The sequence below is a fragment of the Scyliorhinus torazame genome, chromosome 2 (genome assembly GCF_047496885.1).
Source record: "Scyliorhinus torazame isolate Kashiwa2021f chromosome 2, sScyTor2.1, whole genome shotgun sequence".
In the NCBI taxonomy this organism is placed as follows: Eukaryota; Metazoa; Chordata; class Chondrichthyes; order Carcharhiniformes; family Scyliorhinidae; genus Scyliorhinus; species Scyliorhinus torazame.
The window spans coordinates 257,443,775-257,471,434 of NC_092708.1; the positions used below are offsets into that span (position 1 = coordinate 257,443,775).

The 27,660-nt window shown below is 49.2% G+C and overlaps 1 protein-coding gene across 2 annotated transcripts in view; it reads left to right on the plus strand.

Annotated features, from left to right (window-relative positions):
- Positions 1–323: 323 nt before the first annotated feature.
- Positions 324–27,660, plus strand: part of tyro3 (TYRO3 protein tyrosine kinase) — a 535,899-nt gene continuing 508,562 nt past the window's right edge. The window contains exon 1 of one of the 2 annotated variants that reach the window (XM_072486187.1): positions 324–630. In XM_072486187.1, the coding sequence (XP_072342288.1) occupies positions 579–630 (52 nt within the window). In that variant the 5' untranslated portion in view covers positions 324–578. The remainder of the gene's footprint in view (positions 631–27,660) is intronic. The other variant, XM_072486188.1, reaches the window with a different exon arrangement.

Consider the following 27,660-nt stretch of genomic DNA (forward strand, 5'->3'; position numbering starts at 1 on the left):
GAACCCCTCGATTAGATTCCAGTCTGTGACTCACTCCCGGGTGTCCATTATTCTATGTGGCTGACTCTCACTTTGAGGTCTATCCCAGCCCCTGGATGGTGTCAATGGTGTTTGAAAGCGGTGGGGGTGCGGATGATTTCACGGCCTCGCTGAGCCAATGATGGGAGACGGTTTGGATGATGCTTGTGCTGGACTCGGTGAGAAGATGAATCGATGTGAGGACAGTACAGGAGCTGGAGGCTCTCAGGCTTCAGGCTGCACTCCGTCGACGTGCAGGAGCGGAGCCCTGCTTGTGCCCAAGCTACAAACTCCTCCCCGTTTCCTGGCTTGAGATCCAGAGCGAGAACCGATGGGAGGTCCCTCCATGCTCAACTCCTGCTGCTCAGTTTGTGCTCGCAGCCACCGTGGAGGTGCAGGCTAGGAGCTGTGAGTTGGAGCGGGCTGGGGATGGCCATGCAGAGCTGTCTGTGCCGGGAGAGGGCTCACTCGGCGGTCTAGATTCACAGTCACAATTCACAACTCCACTGTCAGCAGTCACAGCATTCCGGCCTCTCCTGGAGCTGCTTCTGTACATCTGGATGATTCCGGAATCGTGGCTGATCATCGCCCTTCTGCTCCGCCTCACCTGGGGTAAGTTGGATCAGAAGGAAGGGAAGGGGAGGAAAACAAAGTTTGGAGCGAGGTGACCAAAGTTTTGCAAACTTTCGGGGGTTATGGCTTGGGGTAGAGTTGTTGCCTGTCATTTGGTGAAAGGAATATTTGAGTTTACTTTCCCAGATTTGTTGCCTGTGAAACTATGTGTTTGCCGGGATTGCGAGGCTGTCTGTGGTGGAAGCTGCCCTGCTGCAGTTCCTTAGCAGCGAGGAAAGGTGGCATGGTGCACTGGGCAGTGCGGGTGAGAGCGGCTGTCCTGGGCCACCCCTTCCCCATATTAAATCAAAGCTCTTCCTGTGCCGGGAGGAGAGGAGCAGGATGTAAACTGCGAAAAGGACCGCCTTGAGGATTTTGTAACCTGCTTTAGAGAAAATATGTTTCTGAATGTTTTCCATAAATCACAGAGAGTTAGTTACTCTGCACACAATTACATCACACCGCAGTGGCATCACACCGCAGTGACATCACACCACACTGTAATGACACCACACCGTGGTGACATCACACCACACTAATGACATCACACCGCAGTGATTGCACACCGCAGTGACATCACACCTCAGTGTCCTCACATCACAGTGACATCACACCGCAGTGACATGATACCGCAGTGTCATCACGCCACACCGTAATGACTGCACACCACAGTGACATCACACCACAGTGACATCACACTGCAGTGACATCACATGGTGGTGACATCACGCCAGTGACATCACACCACAATGACATCACATCGCATCTCAGTGACATCACACCACAATGACATCACACTCCAGTGACATCACACCCCACTGAAGTAACATCACACCACACCACAGTAACATAACACTGCATCGCAGTGACATCACACCCCAGTGACATCATACCACAGTGACATCACACCACAGTCATATCACATCACACCGCAGTGACATCACACCACACCACAGTTACACCACATCACAGTGACACCATAGCACAGGACATCACACCGCAGTGACATCACACTGTAGTGACATCAGTGGGCTGCACGGTAGCACAGTGGTTAGCACAGTTGCTTCACAGCTCCAGGGTCCCAGGTTCGATTCCTGGCTTGGGTCACTGTCTGTGCGGAGTCTGCATGTTCTCCCTGTGTCTGCGTGGGTTTCCTCTGGGTGCTCCGGTTTCCTCCCACAGTCCAAAGATGTACCGATTAGGTGGATTGGCCATGCTAAATTGCCCTTACCCTTAGAGCCCAAAATGTTGGGTGGGGTTAATGGGTTACGGGGATGGGGTGGAGGTGTGGGCTTAAGTGGGGTGCTCTTTCCAGGGGCCGGTGCAGACTCGATGGGCTAAATGGCCTCCTTCTGCACTGTAAATTCTGTAATTCTGTGATCACACCGCAGTGACATCACATCATACTGCAGTGACAACACATTACACTGCAGTGATATCATACTACACTGCAGTGACACCGCACTGCAGCTAGTAATATAAAAGAAGATAGCAAGAGGTTTTTTTCAATATATGAAAGGTAAAAGGGAGGCAAAAATAGACATTGGACCACTGGAAAATGAGGCTGGAGAAGTAGTAATGGGGAACAAAGAAATGGCAGAGGAACTGAATAGTTTCTTGGTATCAATCTTCACGGTGGAAGACACCAGTGGAATATCAGAAGTTCAGGAGAGTCAGGGGGCAAAGGTGAGTGTAGTGGCCATCACCAAGAGAATGTTCTGGGGAAACCGAAAGGTCTGAAGGTGGATAAATCATCTGGACCGGATGGATTACACCCCAGGGTTCTAAAGGAGATAACTGAGAAGATTGTGGAGGCATTTGTGGTCTTTCAGGAATCGCTGGATGTAGGGAGGGTCCCAGAGGACTGGAAAGTAGCTAATGTAACACCCCTGTTAAGAAGGGAGGAAGGCAGAAGACAGGAAATTATAGGCCGGTTAGCCTTACTTCGGTCATTGCTCAGATTTTAGAGTCCATTATTAAAGATAAGATTACGGAGTACTTGGAAGTGCATGGTAAAATAGGGCTGAGTCAACAGAGCTTCATCAAGGTGAGGTCATGTCTGACAAATCTGTTTGAGTTCTTTGGGAATGTAACAAGGAAGTTAGACAAAGGAGAACCAGTGGACGTGATCTATTTAGATTTCCAGTGGGCCTTTGACAAGGTGCCATATAGGAGCCTGTCAAATAAGTTAAGCTACTGTGAAGGCTAAGATACTGGCATGGATAGAGGATTGGCTGACTGGCAGAAAGCAGAGAGTGGGGATAAAGTGATCTTTTTCAGGATGGCAGCTGGTGACTACTGGTGTGCCTCAGGGGTCTGTGCTGGGACCACAACTTTTCACAATGTACATTAATGATCTGCAAGAAGGAACTGAGGGCACTGTTGCTACATTTTCAGATGATACAAAGATATGCAGAGGGACTTGTAGTGAGGAAGCAGGGGGGGCTGCAGAAGGACTTGGACAGGTTAGGAGAGTGGGCAAAGAAGTGGCAGATGGAATACAATGTGGAAAAGTGTGAGGTTATGCACTGTGGTAGGAAAAATGGAGGCATAGACTGAAGGGCAATCCTTTAAAACAGAGATGAGGAGGGACTTCGTCAGCCAGAGGGTGGTGAATCTGTGGAACTCTTTGCCGCAGAAGGCTGTGGAGGCCAAATCACTGGGCGTCTTTAAGACAGAGATAGATAGGTTCTTGATTAATAAGGGAATCAGGAGTTATGGGGAGAAGGCAGGAGAATGGGGATGAGAAACATAACAGCCATGATTGAATGGCGGAGCAGACTTTTTTTTTCGGCCCATCGAGTCTGCACCGATCCACTTAAGCCCTCACTTCCACCCTATCCCCATTACCCAATAACCCCACCGAACCTTTTTGGACACTAAGGGCAATTTATCATTGGTAGCCCGTATTGGTATCAAGGGCAGCACGGTAGCCTTGTGGATAGCACAATTGCTTCACAGCTCCAGGGTCCCAGGTTCGATTCTGGCTTGGGTCACTGTCTGTGCGGAGTCTGCACATCCTCCCCGTGTGTGCGTGGGTTTCCTCCGGGTGCTCCGGTTTCCTCCCACAGTCCAAAGATGTGCGGGTTAGGTGGATTGGCCATGATAAATTGCCCTTAGTGTCCAAAATTGCCCTTAGTGTTGGGTGGGGTTACTGGGTTGTGGGGATGGGGTGGCGGCGTTGACCTTGGGTAGGGTGCTCTTTCCAAGAGCCGGTGCAGACTCGATGGGCTGAATGGCCTCCTTCTGCACTGTAAATTCTATGATAATCATGGCCAATCCACCTAACTTGCACGTCTTTGGATTGTGGGAGGTAACTGGAGCACCCGGAGGAAACCCACGCAGACACGGGGAGAACGTGCAGACTCCGCACAGACAGTGACCCAGCGGGGAATCAAACCTGGGACCCTGGCGCTGTGAAGCCACAGTGCTATCCACTTGTGCTACTGTGCTGCCCCCTATGATGGACCAAATGGGCTGATTCGGCTCTTATGTCTTATTGCCTTATGGACACCACACCAGTGACATCATGCCACACCACAGTGACAGCACACTGAAGTGACATCATATCACAGTGACATCACACTGCAGTGACATCATAGCACAGTGACATCACACTGCAGTGACATCATATCACAGTGACATCTCATTGCAGTGACATCATATCACAGTGACATCACATTGCAGTGACATAATATTGCACTACATTGTTATATCCACGAGACTTGAGCCTGAGTTCTGGTACAATCATACAAAACTTTATTCAGTTTTCAACGTTACATGCTGGTATCACTTCGGTCTCTACACACTGGTATCACTTATTTCTCTTCAATGCCTACAAGTTTCAAATCTTTTATAACTCCTTTCAAGGGCAGGGCTGTGAGAGTGTCAGTTCCTGACACTAATTGGTTCTAATTTGCTGTCGTGGGACGTTACCCCCACTGATTGGGATCATCCTCCACTGATTGGGTTTATCCTCCACTGATTGGGTTTATCCTCCACTGATTGGGTTTATCCCCACTGATTTGGCTTATGCCCCACTGATTGGGTTCATCGCCCACTGATTGGGTTTATCCTCCACTGATTGGGTTTATCCTCCACTGATTGGGTTTATCCTCCACTGATTGGGCTTATGCCCCACTGATTGGGTTTATTCCCACTGATTGGGTTTATTCCCACTGATTGGGTTTATCCTCCACTGATTAGGTTTATCCTCCACCGATTGGGTTTACCCTCCACTGATTGGGTTTATCCTCCACTGAATGGGTTTATCCTCCACTGATTGGGTTTATCCTCCACTGATTGGGTTCATCCTACACTGATTGGGTTTATCCTCCACTGATTGGGTTTATCCTCCACTGATTGGGTTTATCCTCCACTGACTGGGTTTATCCTCCACTGATTGGGTTTATCCTCCACTGATTGGGTTTATTCTCCACCGATTGGGTTTATCCTCCACTGATTGGGTATATGCCCCACTGATTGGGTTTATCCTCCAGTGATTGGGTTTATCCTCCACTGGTTGGGTTTAGCCCCCACTGATTGGGTTTATACTCCACTTATTGGGTTTATCCTCCACTGATAGGGTGTATCCTCCACTGATTGGGTTTATCGTACACTGATTGGGTTTTTGGGTTTATCCTCCACTGATTGGATTTATCCCCCACTGATTGGGTTTATCCTCCACTGATTGGGTTTATCCTCCACTGATTGGGTGTATCCTCCACTGATTGGGTTTATCCTCCACTGATTGGGTTTTTGGGTTTATCCTCCACTGATTGGATTTATCCCCCACTGATTGGATTTATCCTCCACTGATTGGGTTTATCCTCCACTTATTGGGTTTATCCTCCACTGATTGGGTTTATCCCCCAGTGATTGGGTTCATCCTCCACTGATTGGGTTTATCCTCCACTGATTGGGTTTATCCTCCACTGATTGGGTTTATCCTCCACTGATTGGGTTTATCCCCACTGATTGGGTTTATCCTCCACTGATTGGGTTTATCCTCCACTGATTGGGTTTATCCTCCACCGATTGGGTTCATCCTCCACTGATTGGGTTTATCCTCCACTGATTGGGTTTATCCTCCACTGATTGGGTTTATCTCCACTGATTGGGTTTATCCTCCAGTGATTGGGTTTATCCCCGACTGATTGGGTTTATCCTCCACTGATTGGGTTTATCCTCCACCGATTGGGTTTATCCTCCAGTGATTGGGTTTATCCTCCAGTGATTGGGTTTATCTTCCACTGATTGGGTTTATCCTCCACCGATTGGGTTTATCCTCCACTGATTGTGTTTATCCTCCACTGATTGTGTTTATCCTCCACTGATTGGGTTTATCCTCCACTGATTGGATTTATCCCCCACTGATTGGGTTTATCCTCCACTGATTGGGTTTATCCTGCACTGATTCGGTTTATCCTCCACTGATTGGGTTTATCCCCCACTGATTGGGCTTATGCCCCACTGATTGGGTTCATCGCCCACTGATTGGGTTTATCCTCCACTGATTGGGTTTATCCTCCACTGATTGGGTTTATCCTCCACTGATTGGGTTTATCCCCCACTGATTGGGCTTATGCCCCACTGATTGGGTTCATCGCCCACTGATTGGGTTTATCCTAACCTGATTGGGTTTATTCCCACTGATTGGGTTTATTCCCACTGATTGGGTTTATCCTCCACTGATTGGTTTTATCCTCCACTGATTGGGTTTACCCTCCACTGATTGGGGTTATCCTCCACTGATTGGGTTTTTGGGTTTATCCTCCACTGATTGGGTTTATCCTCCACTGATTGGGTTTATCCTCCACTGATTGGGTTTATCCCCCACTGATTGGGTTTATCCTCCACTGGTTGGGTTTATCCTCCACTGGTTGGGTTTATCCTCCACTGATTGGGTTTATCCCCACTGATTGGATTTATCCCCCACTGATTGGGTTTATCCCCCACTGATTGGGTTTATGCCCCACTGATTGGGTTTATCCTCCACTGATTGGGTTTTTGGGTTTATCCTCCACTGATTGTGTTTATCCCCGACTGATTGGGTTTATCCTCCACTGATTTGGTTTATCCTCCACTGATTGGGTTTTTGGGTTTATCCTCCACCGATTGGGTTTATCCTCCACTGATTGGGTTTATCCTGCACTGATTGGGTTTATCCTCCACTGGTTGGGTTTATCTCTCACTGATTGGGTTTATCCTTCACTGATTGGGTTTATCTCTCACTGATTGGGTTCATCCTCCACTGATTGGGTTCATCACCCACTGATTGGGTTTATCCCCCAGTGATTGGGTTTATCCTCCACTGATTGGGTTTATCCTGCACTGATTGGGTTTATCCTCCACTGATTGGGTTCATCCTCCACTGATTGGGTTCATCGCCCACTGATTGGGTTTATCCCCCAGTGATTGGGTTTATCCCCCAGTGATTGGGTTTATCCTCCACTGATTGGGTTTATCCCCCAGTGATTGGGTTTATCCTCCACTGATTGGGTTTATCCTCCACTGATTGGGTTTATCCTCCACTGATTGGTTTTATCCTCCACTGATTGGGTTTATCCTCCACTGATTGGGTTTATCCCCAGTGATTGGGTTTATCCTCCACTGATTCGGTTTATCTCTCACTGATTGGGTTTATCCCCACTGATTGGGTTTATCCCCCAGTGATTGGGTTTATCCTCCACCGATTGGGTTTATCCTCCACTGATTGGGTTTATCCTCCACTGATTGGGTTTATCCCCACTGATTGGGTTTATCCTCCACTGATTGGGTTTATCCCCCAGTGATTGGGTTTATCCCCCAGTGATTGGGTTTATCCTCCACCGATTGGGTTTATCCTCCACTGATTGGGTTTATCCCCCAGTGATTGGGTTTATCCTCCACTGATTGGGTTTATCCTCCACTGATTGGGTTCATCCTCCACTGATTGGGTTTATCCCCCAGTGATTGGGTTTATCCTCCACTGATTGGGTTTATCCTCCACTGATTGGGTTTATCCTTCACTGATTGGGTTCATCGCCCACTGATTGGGTTCATCCTCCACTGATTGGGTTTACCCTCCACCGATTGGGTTTATCCTCCACCGATTGGGTTTATCCTCCACTGATTGGGTTCATCCTCCACTGATTGGGTTTATCCCCCAGTGATTGGGTTTATCCTCCACTGATTGGGTTTATTCTCCACTGATTGGGTTTATTCCCCAGTGATTGGGTTTATCCTCCACTGATTGGGTTTATCCTCCACTGATTGGGTTTATCCTCCACTGATTGGGTTTACCCTCCACCGATTGGGTTTATCCTCCACTGATTGGGTTTATCCCCCAGTGATTGGGTTTATCACCCACTGAATGGGTTTATCCTCCACTGATTGGGTTTATCCCCCAGTGATTGGGTTGATCCCCCACTGAATGGGTTTATCCTCCACTGATTGGGTTCATCGCCCACTGATTGGGTTTATCCCCCAGTGATTGGGTTTATCCCCCACTGATTGGGTTTATCCTGCACTGATTGGGTTTATCCTCCACTGATTGGGTTTATCCCCCACTGATTGGGTTTATCCTCCACTGATTGGGTTTATCCTGCACTGATTGGGTTTATCCTGCACTGATTGGGTTTATCCTCCACTGATTGGGGTTATCCTCCACTGATTGGGTTCATCGCCCACTGATTGGGTTTATCCCCGACTGATTGGGTTTATCCTGCACTGATTGGGTTTATCCTCCACTGATTGGGGTCATCGCCCACTGATTGGGTTTATCCCCCAGTGATTGGGTTTATCCCCCACTGATTGGGTTTATCCTGCACTGATTGGGTTTATCCTCCACTGATTGGGTTTATCCCCCACTGATTGGGTTTATCCTCCACTGATTGGGTTTATCCTGCACTGATTGGGTTTATCCTGCACTGATTGGGTTTATCCTCCACTGATTGGGTTCATCGCCCACTGATTGGGTTTATCCCCGACTGATTGGGTTTATCCTCCACTGATTGGGTTTATCCTCCACTGATTGGGTTTATCCTCCACTGATTGGGTTTATCCCCCACTGATTGGGTTTATCTCCACTGATTGGGTTTATCCTCCACTGATTGGGTTTATCCTCCACTGATTGGGTTTATCCTCCACTGATTGGGTTTATCCTCCACTGATTGTGTTTATCCTCCACTGATTGGGTTTATCCCCCACTGATTGGGTTTATCCCCACTGATTGGGTTTATCCTCCACTGATTGGGTTTATCCTCCACTGATTGGGTTTATCCTCTACTGATTGGGTTTATCCCCCAGTGATTGGGTTTATCCTCCACTGATTGGGTTTATCCTCCACTGATGGGGTTTATCCTCCACTGATTGGGTTTAACCTCAACTGATTGGGTTTATCCTCCACTGATTGGGTTTATCCTCCCTGATTGGGTTTAACCTCAACTGATTGGGTTTATCCTCCACTGATTGGGTTTAACCTCCACTGATTGGGTTTATCCTCCACTCATTGGGATTAACCTCCACTGATTGGGTTTATCCCCCACTGATTGGGTTTATCCCCACTGATTGGGTTTATCCTCCACTGATTGTGTTTATCCTCCACTGATTGTGTTTATCCTCCACTGATTGGGTTTATCATCCACTGATTGGGTTTATCCCCACTCATTGGGTTTATCCTCCACTGATTGGGTTTATCCTCCACTGATTGGGTTTATCCTCCACTGATTGGGTTTATCCTCCCTGATTGGGTTTAACCTCAACTGATTGGGTTTATCCTCCACTGATTGGGTTTATCCTCCCTGATTGGGTTTAACCTCAACTGATTGGGTTTATCCTCCACTGATTGGGTTTATCCCCACTCATTGGGTTTAACCTCCACTGATTGGGTTTATCCTCCACTCATTTGGTTTAACCTCCACTGATTGGGTTTATCCCCCACTGATTGGGTTTATCCCCACTGATTGGGTTTATCCCCCACTGATTGGGTTTATCCCCACTGATTGGGTTTATCCTCCACTGATTGTGTTTATCCTCCACTGATTGGGTTTATCCTCCACTGATTGGGTTTATCCTCCACTGATTGGGTTTATCCCCACTCATTGGGTTTAACCTCCACTGATTGGGTTTATCCTCCACTCATTGGGTTTAAACTCCACTGATTGCGTTTATCCTCCACTGATTGGGTTTATACCCCACTCATTGGGTTTATCCTCCACTGATTGGGTTTATCCCCCAGATTGGGGTTACCCTCGACTCATTGCGGTTACCCTTCACTGATTGGGTTTATGTCTTAATCACCAACAACCTCTTGCATTTTCGGTGATGTTGGTTACTGAGTAACTGAACTCGTGTTGTTGTTCACGTATACTTTAACTTAGTTCCACAACATCTGCTGCTGACCACAGCAGTTGTATATATTAATCCTACAATAATAACCATCTACTCCTACAATATCATACCACAGTGACATCACAAGTGACATCACACTGCTGTGACATTACAAGTAAGCAACATCACACTGTAATGACATCACATTGCAGTGAATCACATTATGTCACATTAAAATGACATCATGCTGCAGTGACATCACATTGCATACAAGTGACAACAAATCACAATGATATCACACAAGAGTAACATCACATTGGAGTATTATTTCACATGAGTGACTTTAGCTTGGCTCGAGTGACGTGTGTCACAGTGTTGTCCCACATGAGTAACATCACACAGCAGTGTCAGCTTAAAGAGAGACAGGCAGACGAGTATAGTGAGGACATTTCTGAGCTTAGGATTCCAGGCATGGGCGCCAATTGTGGGGCAGAGGAAGGGAGGAAGCACAAGAGAATTGAGTCACAGGAAATGTTGAAGGTGGTGAAACAAATTGAGAAAGTGGTTAAGAGACATTTGAGATTTTGGGCTTTATAAATAAAGACATAGAGCACAAGAGCAATTAAGTTATGATGAACCTTTCTCAAAATATGTTGTGTTCAGCTCCAGGCACTGTACTTTATGAAGTTGTGAAGAGTTTAGAGAGGGTGCAGAAAATATTTCTGGGAACGGCAGTCAGGATGAGGGATATAAGTAATGTGGGTAAGTTGGACAAGTTGGAATAGTACTCCTTAAAGAGGGAAGGTTGAGAGGCCATTTGATAGAGACATTCAAATCATGAGGGGAACAGAGACAAACTGTTTATCTTGGTTAAAGTCTCATAAAGCAGAGAGAACAATTTGAGGTAATTGGCCAAAGAACCAACAGGGAAGTGAGGACAACTTTTTTATGCAGAGTGGTTAGGATCTGGAATGTACTTCCCGAGAGTATGGTGGAGGATGTCTCAATTGTGTTTTTTACAAGAGAATTAGACAATTATCTGAAGTTAAAACATTTACAGGGATATGGCAAAAGGCGGGTAGTGAGATTAGTTGAGTTCTTGCAGAGAGTCAGTGCACGGGTTCCTTCGTTGCAATCTTCCAGTCATTCTAGGAGTTTGCTCCCTGCAATAGACCCCCTTCTGCCCTGAAATCCCTCCCTGTCCCTAACCCCCTCCCTACCCCCTAAACCCCTCCCGGCCTCTAACCCCCTCCCTGGCCCCTAGACCCCTCCCCGGCCCCTAACCCCCTCCCTGCTCCTAACCCCCTCACTGCCCCTAACCCCCTCCCTTCCGCAACCCCCCTCCCTGCCCCTAACTCCCTCCCTGCCCCAACCCCCCTCCCTGCCCCTAATCCCCTCCCTTCCGAAAACCCCTTCACTGCCCCTAACTCCCTCCCTGCCCCTAACCCCCTCACTGCCCCAAACCACTCCCTGCCCCTAACCCCCTCCCTGCCCCAACCCCCCCTGCCCCTAACCCCTCCCTGCCCCATACCCCCTCCCTGCCCCTAACCCCCTCCCTGCCCCTAACCCCCTCCCTGCCCCTAATCCCCTCCCTTCTGAAAACCCCTTCACTGCCCCTAACTCCCTCCCTGCCCTTAACCCCCTCCCTGCCCCAAACCCCCCTGCCCCTAACCCCTCCCTGCCCCTAACCCCCTCCCTGCCCCTAATCCTCTCCCTTCCGAAAACCCCTTCACTGCCCGTAACCCCCTCCCTGCCCCTAACCCCCTCCCTGCCCCTAACTCCCTCCCTGCCCCCTAACCCCCTCCCTGCCCCTAACCCTATCCCTGCCCCTAACCCCCTCCCTGCCCCCTAACCCCCTCCCTGCCCCTAACCCCCTCCCTGCCCCTAACCCCTCCCTGCCCCTAACCCCTCCTTGCCCCCTAACCCCTCCCAGCCCCCTAACCCCCTCCCTGCCCCTGACCCCCTCCCTGCCCCCAACCCCCTCCCTGCCCCTAACCCACTCCCTGCCCCTAACCCCCTCCCTGCCCCTAACCCCCTCCTTGCCCTGAAGCTCCTCTCTGCCTTTAACCCGTTTCACTGCCCCTTACTCCCTCCTTGTACCAATCCCCTGTCTGCCCCAACCCTCTCCTTGCCCCTAACTGCCATTCTGCCCCAAGTCCCTCCCTCCCTACTTAACCCACTCCCTCTCAGCTCACCACCCCCGCAGCACTGTGCAGAAGCAGCAGATGATTGTCTATGCAGCGTTAATGCGCCTTTCTGATCATTCTAACACTCCCGGTGGTTTGTACTCTGCTCAGCAGCTGTGACATTGGAGCAGACTGATTTCTCCTGAGTGTCTGTTCAATCTGTCACTCAGTATCCAAGGTAGCTAAACTATTTTTTAAAGTGGAACGCAAGTCCAGGGGAATGTTGTCCATTGCAGGGATCTTTCTATTTTCACCTTCCCTGACACAATGAGCAAGTCTTCTCGAACGTTGGAATGAGTCATTCAGATTGGAAGCCTGTCACTTCAGTCTTTGGTCTCAGACTCCTAGGTCTGGGAGGAGAGAATACAAACAACCTACTTGGTATCCTCACTCCCGTACCGTATCCACTGTCACTCGTACAGGTGCGTAGGTGTCAGGTGAGGATAAAAATTAGGCCACGTGTCGTGGAATAACCTACCCAGAAGAGCAAGGGTCGCTCTGAAGTGTGAGAAATTTCTCTGAAGAAAGTATAGAGTAGAAAGGGTGGGCTGGGGGGGATTGCGAAGGATAAGGTGTTTAATAGACTTAAACACATTGTTTTGTCAAAAGCATGACAGTCCCCACTGGGATTTTAAAAAACCCAGAATGCCAAGGCTTATTGAGGTCAGTGGTGTTTTAATCACTGCGAGATCTCTTTCACCTTTAACTAGCATTTGTGAAACATGACTCTATTCCTTTGTTACAGGAAGTTAAATATCTCCTAACTTCTGGGTGTACAGTATTTACATGTTTGATTAAGTACTCAGGAGCCGAGCATGTATCTTGTACAATGAACATTTCTCAAGGTGCGTTCCCTGCCAGATCTGGCTTTCATTTTATCCTCCCATCCAAACAGGATGAACAAACTGGGCAAGTGGATGCGTTCCACTCTCTAGCATTGGCAGTTCTCCCTGGGCAGATTGCCCACAGCCTTTTGTCACCACATGGCGGTGTCGCTCACCTTTTGAGAAATAAATGTTGGGAGCAGGCCCCAGCTCATTGTACAACCTGGCTCTTATAACTTCCTGGATGGAGCAATCAGTATCCCCATGAGTCTCACTGAGTATGAGGTGCCTTTCTAAGGGGGCGGGGAGCCTGAGCACACTTTGATTGTGTTATATATAAAGTCAGCCAGACATGGAACCGACAGAGGAGACCCAGCTGGATTCTGATGTATATTGTAAATATAATTGCTCTGCAAAAAACTTAGTTTTCTTTCACCTACTCGAATCGGGCTCGTCTTTGGCTTACTAAACTGGCGATGAGGATCAAAAAGGACACCTCTCGACACTGCTACAACGTAGGCGAACAACCATCTCCTTTCTACTGCTAAACTAAGGTTCGAGTAAATTATTTTTTTTGATCACAAAAATGCCTTTGTTCGGAAGGCAGGAGTGTTCAATGCAATCATAGAGGATTGGACACAGTACGCAGAAGGTATGTGTTACCTTTTCAGGGTGAACACTATCACAGATGTGGATCGACAGACAGTGATATTACTGACTGCCTGTGGAGCTCATACTTATGGAGTGATAAAGAGTGTTACATATCCCACAGCTCTGGACATGAAGACTTTTGAAGAATTGGTAATTATAGTAGCACAGTAGTTCAAACCTAAATTGCCAATTTAACATGGCAGAGAGGACCCCAGGATAGTCCGTAATTGAGTTTCTGATGAGGCTATGAAAACTAGCTGAATTTTGTGAATACGGAAATTCTCTTTCTGAAAGTGCTGCGAGACAGTTTGGTCTGCGGCGTCAATAATATGGCTAACCAAAGGAAGCTGCTAGCCGAACCGGCCCTTGACATCCAGCAGGCTGTACAAATTTTGCTTTCCTGCAAAAGCACTGAGAGAGGAGTGCAAGAAATCCAGGGGATGAAGGTAAACACCCTAGGACACGTACCCACCCGGCAAATGACCCCTCCCAAACTGACACCCCCCCTGGACCAAGGATCGTAGACACCAGGTTCGTTGGTCTAGGACTGAAATGTCCCAACGTGATACCTCCACGGAGATGTGGGCATGTGGATGCAGGAGCCACAGGGAGCACAAGAGACAAGTCAGCTAACAATCCCGGCGCCCCGGTAGAGGCAGGCGTCTAATGAGGGCTCGCATTTTACACCTGGACCAGCCAGAGGAAGAGGAGGAGGGAATTCAGCTGCATTGCAGTGCGGCGCCTCGTGTCACCCCCATCAAGATAATGGTCATCCATTAGACATGGATGAAACTTGACACGAGAGTTGCGGTTTTGATTATCAGAAAGCAAACCTTCAACGGATAAGGACAGGGTGCAACAGTTGGATCTGCGGGATACCAATGCAAGGTTAGTGACGTTCGCCGGTGAACCATTAGCTGTGTATCTGGAGGACGTATTAGTCACAGGGGCAACTGAACAGGAATATCTATGTAATTTAGAGTTGGACTTTTGCCAGCAGAGAGAAAAATGCATGTTCCAACAAGGGTACCTGGGCTACCAGTGGTCTGTGAGGGGAGAAAGTATGGGCAATTCAACAAGTTCCGACACCTAAAAACACAATGGAGTTGCGGTCTTTTTGGGGATTGGTGAACTAATACGGAAGGTTCATCCCAGGTCTAGCGACCATTTTGGCCCCTGCTGAACCTCCTCTTAAAAACGAATCAAGAATAGGCGTGGAAAAAGCAACAGGCAGAAGCATTTGCACAATTGAAAGAATAATTGACTTCCTCAGGATTGTTTTTTTTTTAATAAACATTTTATTGAGGTATTTTTGGTTTAATAACAACAACAAAATAAACAACATACATGAAACCATAAACATAGTGCAAAAACCATTTACCTCTCGTACCAGATCCCACCCTTATTGACCCCCTACTCTAATATAAACTACTCCGCATCTGCCCATAGACCATCCTCTATCTCACCTCCCAGCTCCTCCTCCCACTTGCGTTTCAGCTCCTCGATCTGCGTCTCCTCCGACCCCATAAGCTCCTAATAAATGTCCGAGACGCTCCCTTCTCCTACCCACCCTCTGGAAACTACCCTGTCCTGAATCCCCCTTAGCGGTAGGAGCGGGAAGGTTGACACCTGTTTACGAAGGAAGTCCCGCACCTGCAGATACCCGAATCTGTTTCCCCTCGCCAACCCAAACTTTTCCTCCAACTCCCTCATACTCAGAAAGCTCGCCACTATGAACATGTCCCCCATCCTCTCAATCTCTGCTCTCCGCCATAACCGGAACCCCCCATCCATACTCCCCAAGGCAAACCGGTGATTATCACAGATTGGGGCTCCCACTGCTCCCACATGCTGCCTCCACTGGCCCCAAACTCTCAGGACCGCCACCACCACGGGGCTGGTGGAGTACCGTGCCGGCGAGAACGGCAGAGGCGCAGTTACCAACGCCCCCAAACTGGTGCCCTTACATGAAGCCGCCTCCATACGCACCCATGCCGACCCCTCCCCCATCACCCACTTCCTGATCATGGCTATATTTGCTGCCCAGTAATAGTTGCTAAAATGTGGCAGCGCCAGCCCACCCTCTCCCCGACTCCGCTCAAGCATTACCTTCCTTACTCACGGGGTCTTGCCCACCCAGACGAGTTCCGTAATCACTCTGTTGACCCGCTTAAAAAAGGACCGCGGAATAAAGATGGGGAGACACTGAAATACTAATAGGAATCTCGGGAGGACAGTCATCTTCACCGTTTGCACCCTCCCAGCCAGAGACAACGGAAGCGCGTCCCATCTCCGAAAATTGTCCTTCATTTGGTCCACCAGCCGGGCCAGATTCAATTTATGCAGCCGGTCCCATACCCGCGCCACTTGGATGCCTAGGTACCTAAAGCTTCCCTCTACTAACCTAAACGGCAGCTCCCCCAAACGCCTCTCCTGTCCCCTCGCCTGGACCACAAACATCTCACTCTTTCCCATATTAAGCTTATACCCCGAAAACCGGCCAAATTCCCCTAAAGCCCTCATGATTTCTTCCATCCCCTCTATTGGGTCCGAAACGTACACAAGCAGGTTATCCGCATAGAGCGAAACCCCGCCCCGGACCAGTCCTCTCCAGCCCCTCGAGGCTCTCAGAGTAATTGCCAATGGCAAACAACAGTGGGGAGAGGGGGTATCCCTGTCTCGTCCCCCGGTGCAGTCTAAAATATGTTGTCCTATTCGTCCGTACACTTGCCACAGGAGCCTGATATAGCAACCTGACCCAGTCAATAAAGCCCCGCCCGAATCTGAACCGTCCCAGTATCTCCCACAGATAATCCCATTCTACCCGATCAAAAGCCTTTTCTGCATCCATTGTGATCACTACCTCCACCTCCCTACCTTCTGGGGGCATCATGATCACATTTAACAGCCTTCTTACATTGGCCACCAACCGCCTGCCCTTAACAAACCCCATCTGGTCCTCCCCAATAACGTCCGGAACACAATCCTTGATCCTGGAGGACAAGATTTTGGCCAGCAACTTGGCATCTACATTCAACAGGGAGATCGGCCTGTAGGACCACACAGCTCCGGGTTCTTGTCCCGCTTCAGAATCAGTGAAATCGTTGCCTGTGACATTGTCGGAGGCAGCACCCCTCTTTCCCTTGCCTCATTGAACATCCTCAACAACACCGGCCCCAATATCCCCGCGAATGATTTATAAAACTCCACTGGGTACCGTCCAGACCCGGGGCCTTACCCACCTGCATGGCCTTCAAGCCCTCCACTATCTCTTCCAGCCCGATTGGGGCCCCCAGCTCTTCTACCTGCTCCCCGTCCACCTTTGTGAAATTCAGTCCCTCCAAGAATTGCCTCATCCCCTCCGGCCCCGTAGGGGGTTCCGACCTGTACAGCCTACTGTAGAAATCCCTAAACGCCTTATTCACCCCCACTGAATCTCCAACCAGGTTCCCATCTCCGTCCTTTACTTTCCCTATCTCCCTGGCTGCCTCCCTCTTTCTAAGCTGCTGTGCAAGCATTCTGCTGGCCTTCTCTCCATGCTCATAGATCGCCCCCCTCGCCTTTCTCAGCTGCTCCACTGCCCTCCCTGTGGTCAGCAAGTTAAACTCTGCCTGCAGCCTCCGCCGTTCCTTTGAAAGCCCTGCCTCTGGGGTCTCCGCATACCTCCTATCGATCTGTAGTATCTCCTTAATCAGTCGGTCCGTCTCTGCCCTGTCCAACTTCTCCCCTGAGCCCGGATCGAGATCCGCTCCCCCCCTGACCACCGCCTTCAGTGCTTCCCAGACCACCGCTGCTGAAACTTCCCCCGTGTAGTTGACCTGCAGGTAGTTCTGAATACATTTCCTCAGCCGCTCGCACACCCCTTCGTCAGCCAAAAGTCCCACATCTAACCTCCATTGCGGGCGCTGGTTCCTGTCTTTACTAACCTGCAGGTCAACCCAGTGTGGAGCATGGTCTGAGATTGTGATCGCCGAGTACCCCGTGTCCACCACCCCTGCCAGCAAGGCCCTGCTCAAAATAAAGAAATCAATCCGGGAATTCACTTTAGGCACGTGTGTGTAGAAGGAGAATTCCTTCACCCTCGGCTGCCCAAATCTCCATGGATCCCCCCCACCCCCCATCTGCTCCATGAACCCTCTTAGTTCCTTTGCCATTGCTGGCACCCTACCCGTTTTCGAGCTTGACCGGTCCAAGCCAGGGTCAATAACTGTGTTGAAGCCCCTCCCATGACCAACCTGTGCAAGTCTCGGTCCGGTATCTTCCCCAGCATCCTCTTTATAAACTCCACATCATCCCAATTTGGCGCATACACATTTACTAATACCACCTGCACCCCCTCTAGCTTCCCACTGACCATAATGTACCGACCTCCCACATCCAAGACTATTCTACCCGCCTCAAACACCACCCGCTTATTGATCAGGATCGCGACCCCCTCTAGTCTTTGAATCTAGCCCCGAGTGAAAGACCTGACTGACCCAGCCTTTCCTCAGTCTAACCTGGTCCGTTACTCTAAGGCACGTCTCCTGCAACGTTACCACGTCCGCCTTCAGTCCCCTAAGATGCACGAACACACGTCCCCTTTTGACCGGCCCAATTAACCCTCTAACATTCGAGGTGATCAGCCTAGTTGGGGGGCTCATTGCCCCCCGCCCCCCCCCTCTGCCGATCAGCCATCCCCTTTTTTAGGCCCAGCTCCAGCCCGTGCTCCGTGCCTCCACCGGTCCATCCCCAGGCAGCCCCCGCCCCCAACCTCCTCTCTGTCCCTCAGCCCAAGTCCCTCCCTCACCAGCAGAACATTCACCCCCCTCCCCCCCCAGTAACAACACCCTGTAACCCAACCCCTTTACTAAACCAAACATATGCACACCCCCCACCGCGCTTCCGAGAGCTAGCTCGCCTAGCTAGCTTGGTGGCCCCATCCCCGGCCCAGATAGTCTCCCACCTATTGTTCCCTCCCCACCTCCCCCCCACTCATACAAACAAACTCCAACATCAAACAATCCCCACACAATTGCCCAACCAAAAAACACCAAGATCAAAACAAGCACACCTCCATCCCCAACAGTGCAAATGAAAACCTTAACTCACTCAGCTGTACTGCTGGTTCCAAATCAATGCAAACAGCATCACAAACATCTTCCATGAAAAGCAAAACAAGAAACTTTTTACCAAAAACAAAGAAACAAAAAGAAAAAACTTGAACGTTGCAGCCAAGTTCAAAAGTTCTCAATCCATCCCCAGCTCTTTCTTTTTCGCAAAAGCCTGCTTTCCTCCTGCCCACCTCTACACTCATGTCCTGGTAAACCCGCAGGATGCTACTGTCCCATTTGCAGCTCCGTGTCTGCTTGGCCCACTGCAGAATACGCTCCTTATCCGAGAACCTGTGGAATCTCACCACCATCGCCCTCAGGGAGTCTCCCATTTGTGGCTTCCTCGCGAGTGCTCTGTGAGCCCTATCCACCTCCAAGGCCCGGGAGAATGCCCCATCCCCCAGCAGCTTCACAAACATGTCTGCGACGTATGCCCCAGCATCCGTTCCTTCGGACCCCTCCGGGAGCCCGACGATTCTTAGGTTCTGCCGGCAGGACCTATTCTCTAGGTCCTCCACCTTTCCAGGAGCTTCTTCTGCTGGTCCCTCAGCATCCCCACCTCCAGCTCCACCGTAGTCTGATGTTCCTCCTGCTCAGCCAGCGCCTTCTCCACCTTCTGGATCGCCCGATCTTGGGCGTCCAATCTATGCTCCAACCGCTCAATCGACTCTTTTATCGGGCCCAAGCAGTCCCATTTCTGCATAGCAAAGCCTTCCTGAATGACTTGCATCAGCTGCTCCATAGACTGCTGGGTCGACAAGCCCGAGGTCCGAACCTCCACCATGCTGTCTCCTGTTGCAGCTTCAGCCCAAGCCTGCTCTGTCTTGTTGTTTCTGCCCTTACGAACACTTCTAGTGCTTCTCTCCAGTGGGAATTCAGTAAACAATGGCCACTAACATCCGTTTTACAATTCTAGTCCCGTAGAAAAACGGAGGGAAAGGTCCAAAGGTCAGACCATAGCGGGAGCCACCAAATGTGCGACTTACTCGTTCATAGCCGCCACCGGAAGTCCCTTCCTCAGGATTGTTAACGCAAAACAACTATGTGTGACATGTCACTGTTCGGTATTGGCACCATTTCGTCGCATCACATGGAAGATGGCACAGAGAGGCCAATCATTTTTGCCTCCCGGACATTGACCGCGGCCGAGTGCAATTATGCGCAAATTGAGAAAGATGGTCTGGCTGTTGTCCTCATCATGAAGAAATTCAACCAATATGTGTATGGTCGACAATTCACGATCGTCATGGACTACAAACCACTGCTGGGTCTTTTCAAAGAAGACAAAGCAATTCCGCCCATCGCCTCTGCCAGGACAGTGTGGGGCCCTCCTGCTGGCTGCTTTGAGTACTCACTTGTGCATTGTCCTGGTACCCAGATTGTGAACATGGAGGTGTTGAGTCAACTGCCTTTGCTGATGGGAACCCCTTCTCCTCCAGGGACTGACGAGGTTGTGGCCATGCTCAATTTTATGCACTTATTGCCCGTTACAGCGTCCCAAACCTGTGAGTAGACACCAACCGACCGGTCCTTTCGAAAGTTTGACACATAGTCCTGTACGGGAGTCAGCGTAGAAGACTGCCCAACAAGTTACAGGCATCCTTGACAAGATTGTGCGAGTTTAGCGTGAAGGAAGGCATCCTTTTGTGGGAATGCGTGTCGTCGTCCTGGGTAAGACCCGATCTTGAGGGACCTGCATACAGGAGTGTCCAAATTGAGAATGTTCACCCGCAGCTATGTTTGATGGCTGGGCCTGGATGCAGACATAGAAATGGTAGCCCAGCAGTGCGTTGTTTGTCAGGAACTACAGAAGCTTCCGCCAGCCGTGCCTCTTCACCCATGGGAATGGCCAGGATGACCGTAAGTGTGCGTTACACACTGACTTTGCTGGTCCCTTTCAAGGTTCAATGTTTCTACTCCTGATAGATGCCACTCTAAATGATTGGAAGTCCACAGAATGTCGCCGACCACCTCGAAGGCGACCATTGAGAAAGTGCGCCTGTCTTTCAGTATGCCTGGTATCCCAGAGATGTTGGTGACCATCAATGGAACATACTTCACCAATGAGAAATCCACAGGGTTCATGAAGGCGAATGGGGTGCGACACATCCATATTACCCGGCTTCCAACGGGCTGGTGGAATGGGCGGAACAGACACTCAAACAAGGCCTGAAAAGGCAGACTTTGGGGTCAATTGACACAAGACTGGCGAGATTCTTATTCTGCTATCAGACCACTCCACAGGCCATGACCGGAGTAGCACCGGCTGAATGCTTTGAAACCGCCTTAGTCATGCTTTCCATGATACTGGCGGGAAAGTGCACTGGAGCCAGGAGCAGCAAGGGCATTGCCCAGACAGAGGAAAGCCAACCCGACTGTTTGAGACAGGTGGCGCAGCCTATGTTCGAAACTTTGTAGACGGCCAGTGGATCTCAGGAACAGTCATCCACCAGACAGGGCAGGTATCATATCAAGTTCAGGCATTGTGTCATGAAAAAAACACATCGATCACATAAGGTCCAGGAGACCAGTCTTACAAAAAACTCCTCGGGAAAGAACAATTGCAGTTAAACCAATTCCGATGCCAGTCGAGACTAGAGCATCACTCCAAAGAGGGACAAGTTGCCAAAATCAGAGAGGTCACTGATAATGGATTCCGACATGGAGACTCAGGCATCGGAACTCTCCCAGCGGGGAGAAAGCAGTGCAGCAACCTCAGGCAGTACCTCACCACAGCGTTCCGGATGGAGACGGCATTCGCCGTCCAGATATATGCCGCCTGATCCAATGCTGCAAGTGCAGGACCCAGAGTGACAAGTGACGCAAGTCTGGCTCCCTCCCACTCCACAGTCGTCAGAAGTGTCTTTGAACTTTGGGAGGAATGTTATAACCTGCACAAGACCTACAGGGTTGGAGTAACCAGTCTCCCGTAAGTCTCGTTGAGTACACTAAGTGGGCGGGGTATCCGAGGAAATTCATGATGTTCTATATAAAGTCAGCCAGGTATTGAACCAACAGAGCAGACACGGCTGGGATCTGATGTATATTATAAATATAATTGCTTTGCAATAAACTTAGCTTTTTTTCACCTACTTGATTCAGATTTATCTGGTGGCCTACTAAATTGGCCAAGATGCAGAGTAAATCTACCTTGTGCCAACTGTGTCGTGCCTGACAGCACTTTCAGGTAGGGCTTGCCAACGCTGGTAATCACGTGACCCCCACCTCCGATCACCCCACCTACAATCTCCCACCCATTGATCAGCTATTGGTCAACCAGCATGTCCAGCCCCATTGTGAAGCCGCCAATCAGAAAGCAAGCAGACCCCACTGCCCCAATTGGATCATTCTTCACTGACAATTAAATATCTGAGGCTATGAGGGTGCGGTTTCAGAACTGCCTGATGCTCGTGAGTTCCACCATGAACCTATGCTGCACTTACAGCCTTGTAGGATAAGTATTAATTAGAACACCGGAGATGGGGGGGGCAGGCGGGGGGGTAGGACTTTCCTGCTCTTCTTCAGAATAGTGCCACCTGAGAAGACAGTTATCCAAAAGACGGCGCCTGGAATTTTCTGGACATTGAGATTCTCTTTTCCCGTTGGCATTGTACCCCTGTCGTGGAAATCATAATAAAGACAAATTCCTCGAGGCTCGATTTAAGGAAATTTATTGACACAAATATATTTGTGGAGAGAGAGTGTTCCAGCTGCAAAAGCTAGTGCAGTGCACTCTGAGTTATGCAGTAGAAAACCATTATATTTATAGTGTGAAATAAACAACTTTGAAGAGATAAAGCTTGGGAACATACGCAAGAGGAAATATGAATGTTTTGCCCTTGGTTTAAAAACAATTTGAGTACGCATTTTGTTGTCCTTCGGAAGAACAACTTATTATCATAATAAGGCCGAGTACAACATACTAAGCAGTATTTGGTTTACATTACTTGACCTACTTATTTTCACTCAAAAGCATTATAAGGTTAAAATATAGTCAATATTCCCAGCATGCCTCTAAATTGGTAACTCATTAACTTCCCTTCCACAACCCCCGTCCGTCGGTTACCCGGTGACGTAGTGCGGCTTCAGTGAGAAATCTCGTGGACAAGTAGCATGCCACTGAGAAACACGGGACTGGGCGACCGGAGAATCCTGCCCAGCACCTCTGACAGTGCAGCACTCCCTCAATTTTGTGCCAGAGTGCAGGCCTGGATGTTGTGCTGAGTCTTTGGAGTGGTGCTTTGCCTGTCAGCATTCAAACACAGAGATGAGACTTCTACCCAGTGAGCAGCACCAATTGGGTAGGGGGACGGAAAATTGTGAAGGAAAATAGAGGGTCAATGGCCTGACAAAGAAACAAGTTTGATGACCACAAAATGTGACTTATTCCCTGCTTCCTTATCTTACTTGTTGCAGATAAGAGACACGGAAATGGGTGCAGCTCTGATGAGTCATATGGGCACTTGCTTCATACAGCTCAGAGTGCACCTATAAAAACGGTGCTGTGCTGAGAGCCACTGAGGGAGTGGGGGAGGAGCGGGCCTCAGGTTTAGAGCATGTCACGCAACCACAGCTAGTCCTTGCTTGTGCCAATACCCCCCATTAAACAAAATGGCTTTGACTTCCCTGCACTCGGCAGAGCTAATTCTTCAGGAGTTAGTCTGACCGACTGGGAGAACCTGGATTCAATGTGGTACAGATGGGGAGGTCAAGGATCAATGTTGTCCCAGCCCTCACTCCACTGAGACCCTCACACCTGAGCTTATAGCCCGAGAAGTCCCCAAAATCCCTTAGGATCTGCATGACCTCCACCATCCCCTCCACTGGATCCGCCACATACAGCAACAAGTCGTCTGCATACTGCGACACTCGATGTTCCTCTCCCCCTCGGACCACCCCCCTCCATTTCCTGGACTCCCTTAATGCCATGGCCAAAGGTTCAATTGCTAATGCAAACAACAGGGGGGACAGGGGGCACCCCTGCCTCGTCCCTCGATACAGCCGAAAATACTCCGACCTCCGCCGATTCGTAACCACACTCGCCACCGGGGCTCTGTATAGGAGCTTAACCCAACTGATAAACCCCTCCCCAAACCCAAACCTCCGCAACACTTCCCAGAGATACTCCCACTCTACTCGGTCAAAGGCCTTCTCCGCGTCCATCGCTGCCACTATCTCCGCCTCTCCCTTCACCGATGGCATCATTATCACGTTTAGGAGCCTCCGCATATTGGCGTTTAGCTGCCTGACCTTTACAAATCCCGTCTGGTCCTCGTGAATCACCCCCAGGACACAGTCCTCTATCCTCGTAGCCAGCACTTTTGCCAGCAACTTAGCATCCACGTTAAGGAGCGAAATCGGCCTATACGACCCACATTGCAGTGGGTCCTTATCCCGCTTCAGGATCAAAGAGATCATCGCCTCAGACATTGTCGGGGGCAGGGTCCCCCCCTCCCTTGCCTCATTGAAAGTCCTCACCAGCAACGGGGCTAACAGGTCTACGTACTTCCTGTAGAACTCAACCGGGACCCCATCTGATCCCGGGGCCTTCCCCGCCTGCATGCTCCCCAGTCCTTTAATCAGCTCCTCCAACCCAATTGGCGCCCCCAAACCAGCCACATTCCCCATAGTCTCCCCATCAAATCTCTTCTCCCATCCCCATCCATCGCCCCACCCGTGGAACATTCCTTACACATAGTTAGAACTCTGTATACAATCAACATCCCCCCCCACAGCCACAGACCCTCAGTTTGAGTCCAATTTTTCAGTTTGGATAAAGGTCCAAGCCTCCTCAGGCGTTTCGAAGTAGTGGTGTCGATCCTTAAATGTGACCCACAGTCGTGCTGGCTGCAGCATTCCGAATCTCACCCTCTTTCTATGCAGCACTGTCTTGGCCCGATTAAAGCCAGCTCTCTTCTTTGCCACCTCTGCGCTCCAGTCCTGGTAGATTCGGATCACCGCATTCTCCCATCTACTGCTCCGCTCCTTCTTGGCCCATCTCAGGACACACTCCCTGTCCACGAAACGATGAAACCTCACCACTATCGCCCTTGGCGGCTCGTTGGCCTTGGGTCTCCTCGCCAGGACCCGATGAGCCCCATCCAGCTCCAGAGGTCTCGGAGAGACCTCCGCACCCATCAGCGGATGGAGCATCGTGCTCATATAGGCCCCGGCATCGGCCCCCTCCACCCCTTCAGGGAGACCCAGAATCCGAAGATTCTTCCTCCTCGACCTGTTCTCCAGGTCCTCGAATCTTTCGGCCCACCTCTTGTGCAGCGCCTCGTGCGCCTCCATCTTCACCGCCAGGCCCATGATCTCGTCCTCGTTCTCGGTGGCTTTTTCCCGCACCTCTCGGATCTCTACCTCCTGGGCCTTCTGGGTCTCCTTCAGCCCCTCGATCGCCGTCAGCAGTGGTGCCAGCACCTCTTTCTTAAGCTCCTCCACGCAGCGCCTGAGAAACTCCTGCTGCTCCGGCCCCCATGCTGCTCGATCTCCGCCCTCCGCCATCTTGTTTTTTCTCCCTCATTTCTTTCGCTGCTCCAAAGCTAATTATTCCAAGTTAATTAAGCATGCCTTCAATATTTGGAATCCATGCTGGCTCTTTTTAAAAAAATGATGTTCTCTATCACCAGATCCTCTGCTAGCACTTTTTCCCCATTATGGATTCCAGCATTTTTCCTGCCGTTTATGTTCAGCTGACGGCTTATAGTTCCCAGGTTTTCACTTATATCCCCTTTTGTACATTGGAACAACATTAGCTGTTTACCAGTCCCCTGGCACAACACAACTTTTATATATTTATAAACGAATGGCCTGCTACAACTTGCCTGGTTTCCATGAGTATATGTGGGCGTTTGCCATCTGGACCTAGGGGGGGGTCTAATCCTATCTTAGCATTGCTAGTTCTTCAGTTATTTCCTTCCATTAATCTAAGAGTGCTAATATTTTTAAGCTCGTCCTCTATCCTCTATTTGAGTGAAGTATCTATTTTATTTTTCAAACCTTTTTCGTAAAAATGGAGATGACGTAGTTCTTCAAATACTTATATCATTACTGGTGAGTTTCTCTTGCTCATCCTTTGTTGGCTCCATCTCGACGTTAATCTTTTTTTTAACTTATGATCGATATTTTAACCCTCAGAAACGGACGGGGCTGGGAGACTAGAGCAAACACTCCCTCAGTGTTTACTCTAGTCTCCCAGTTTGGTGGGATGTTTAAACCAATTTCAAACCTGCCTTTAACCTGCCAAGCTTAACTCTGGCTGGTTGTGACTCCCAGACCTCAGCAGCTGAAAGTAGGTGAGGCAAGAGTTTCTGGGTGTAGGTAAGTGCTGTTGCCTAGCCCCCCAAACTCCCCCAATAATGGCTCCCTATAGAACCCCCCCCCCCTTCCTCTGCCCACAACCAATCAGCAAATACCCCACCAGGTTTCAGATTGCTGCCTCTCTGATCCCGTCTGCTGCAGTCAGGGATCAGTACCCCAGAGGGTCAAGGATCAGATCCTCACCTGGGGCCATCCCCATGATCCCACTAGCAGCTGTAGGCCTCTTACTTGTAGCTGCATCCTGTTCCGGAATGCTCCTGAGCCTGAGCACAAGTCAGGACTGCTAATCTGTCAGACATCTGGATGGGGAACCTACCAAATCTTCACAGTGAGTGAGGAAATATGCAACTGTGGCCTTTCTGACAGAATCTTCACTCCTGTCTAAACATCTCGCCCCTACCTGTGTATCTGGGAAATATAATTATTATATTTTTTGATAATTTGATTTCATAATTTCTCTTTGTCTTCCCAATGGTTTTGAAAAACCTCTCTCTGAAGTTTTTGTTCTTCTCTTTAGTTCTCTTCAATAAGAAGCTGTTATTGTTTTTTTTCTTTATATTCAGTGCTGTCTAGTCCTTTATTCATTTACAGTACCTCCACAATTAAATTGCATGGTTTTGACTTTTGGTGCTTTGTGTTTCTCTTGATCTCTGTTGACTACCCTTTAAAAGACATCTGCTGTTTTTGTCCCTTTTATGTCACTCTCACTCCTAATTATGAGCTTCACTTCGTTGTGATTACTACTACTAAGATGCTCCCCTACACTTACTTCTAACTGTTCTGATTCATTACCCACAACAAGATCCAGCAGTAATTCCTGCCTCCTTGGACTGCTTAGATACTTAGTGAGAAAGGAGGCCTGTATACACTAAAAACTCAATTCCCTTTTCTTCTTTCGCTTCTTTCTAAAGAATAAAGGGATTCGGGGATATGGTGTACGGGCCGGAGAGTGGAGCTGAGTCCACAAAGATCAGCCATGATCTCATTGAATGGCGGAGCAGGCTCGAGGGGCCAGATGGCCTACTCCTGTTCCTAGTTCTTATGTTCTTATGTTCTCCCTGCCAGTTTAATATAGGTGTAATTGAACTCCCTCATGATTATTATTCCTGCAATCTATATGGATTCTGTACTTATCTTATTGCTGGTTATATCCGTTTTCCTACTTCTGTTGTATGACCTTTGACGAGTAAATCAGCTCCACCTTCTTTCTACTTTCCTATTTGTGTTACATGCTGCAATCTTTCGTTACCAATGCTGATCTTTTTGTCGACATGTTTTGGTCTTCCTTTCTTATTCCTCTATCACTGTTTTTACTTTTTCAAAATCTTTATTCTATAAGACTTTTTCTGATCGCTGGCCATTTGTGTTTACCCCTCCCTTTAATTTGTCCTTTGCTCTCTTTTCCTGATTCTTTTGTTGTCAGATTTCTGTAAGTTCAAACCATTCCCTCCCTACCCCATGTTATTATAGTCTTATTTATAGCCCTAGTTATCTTATTCTATCACGACCTTGGACCCAGCTTGCTTCAGGTACCATACAGCCAACATTGCATTAATTGAAAGCCCAGTTTCCCACACCACTCCTTTAGCCAAATGTTAACTTTCCTAATCTGTGTGTCCCGGTTATAATTTGTACTTAGCT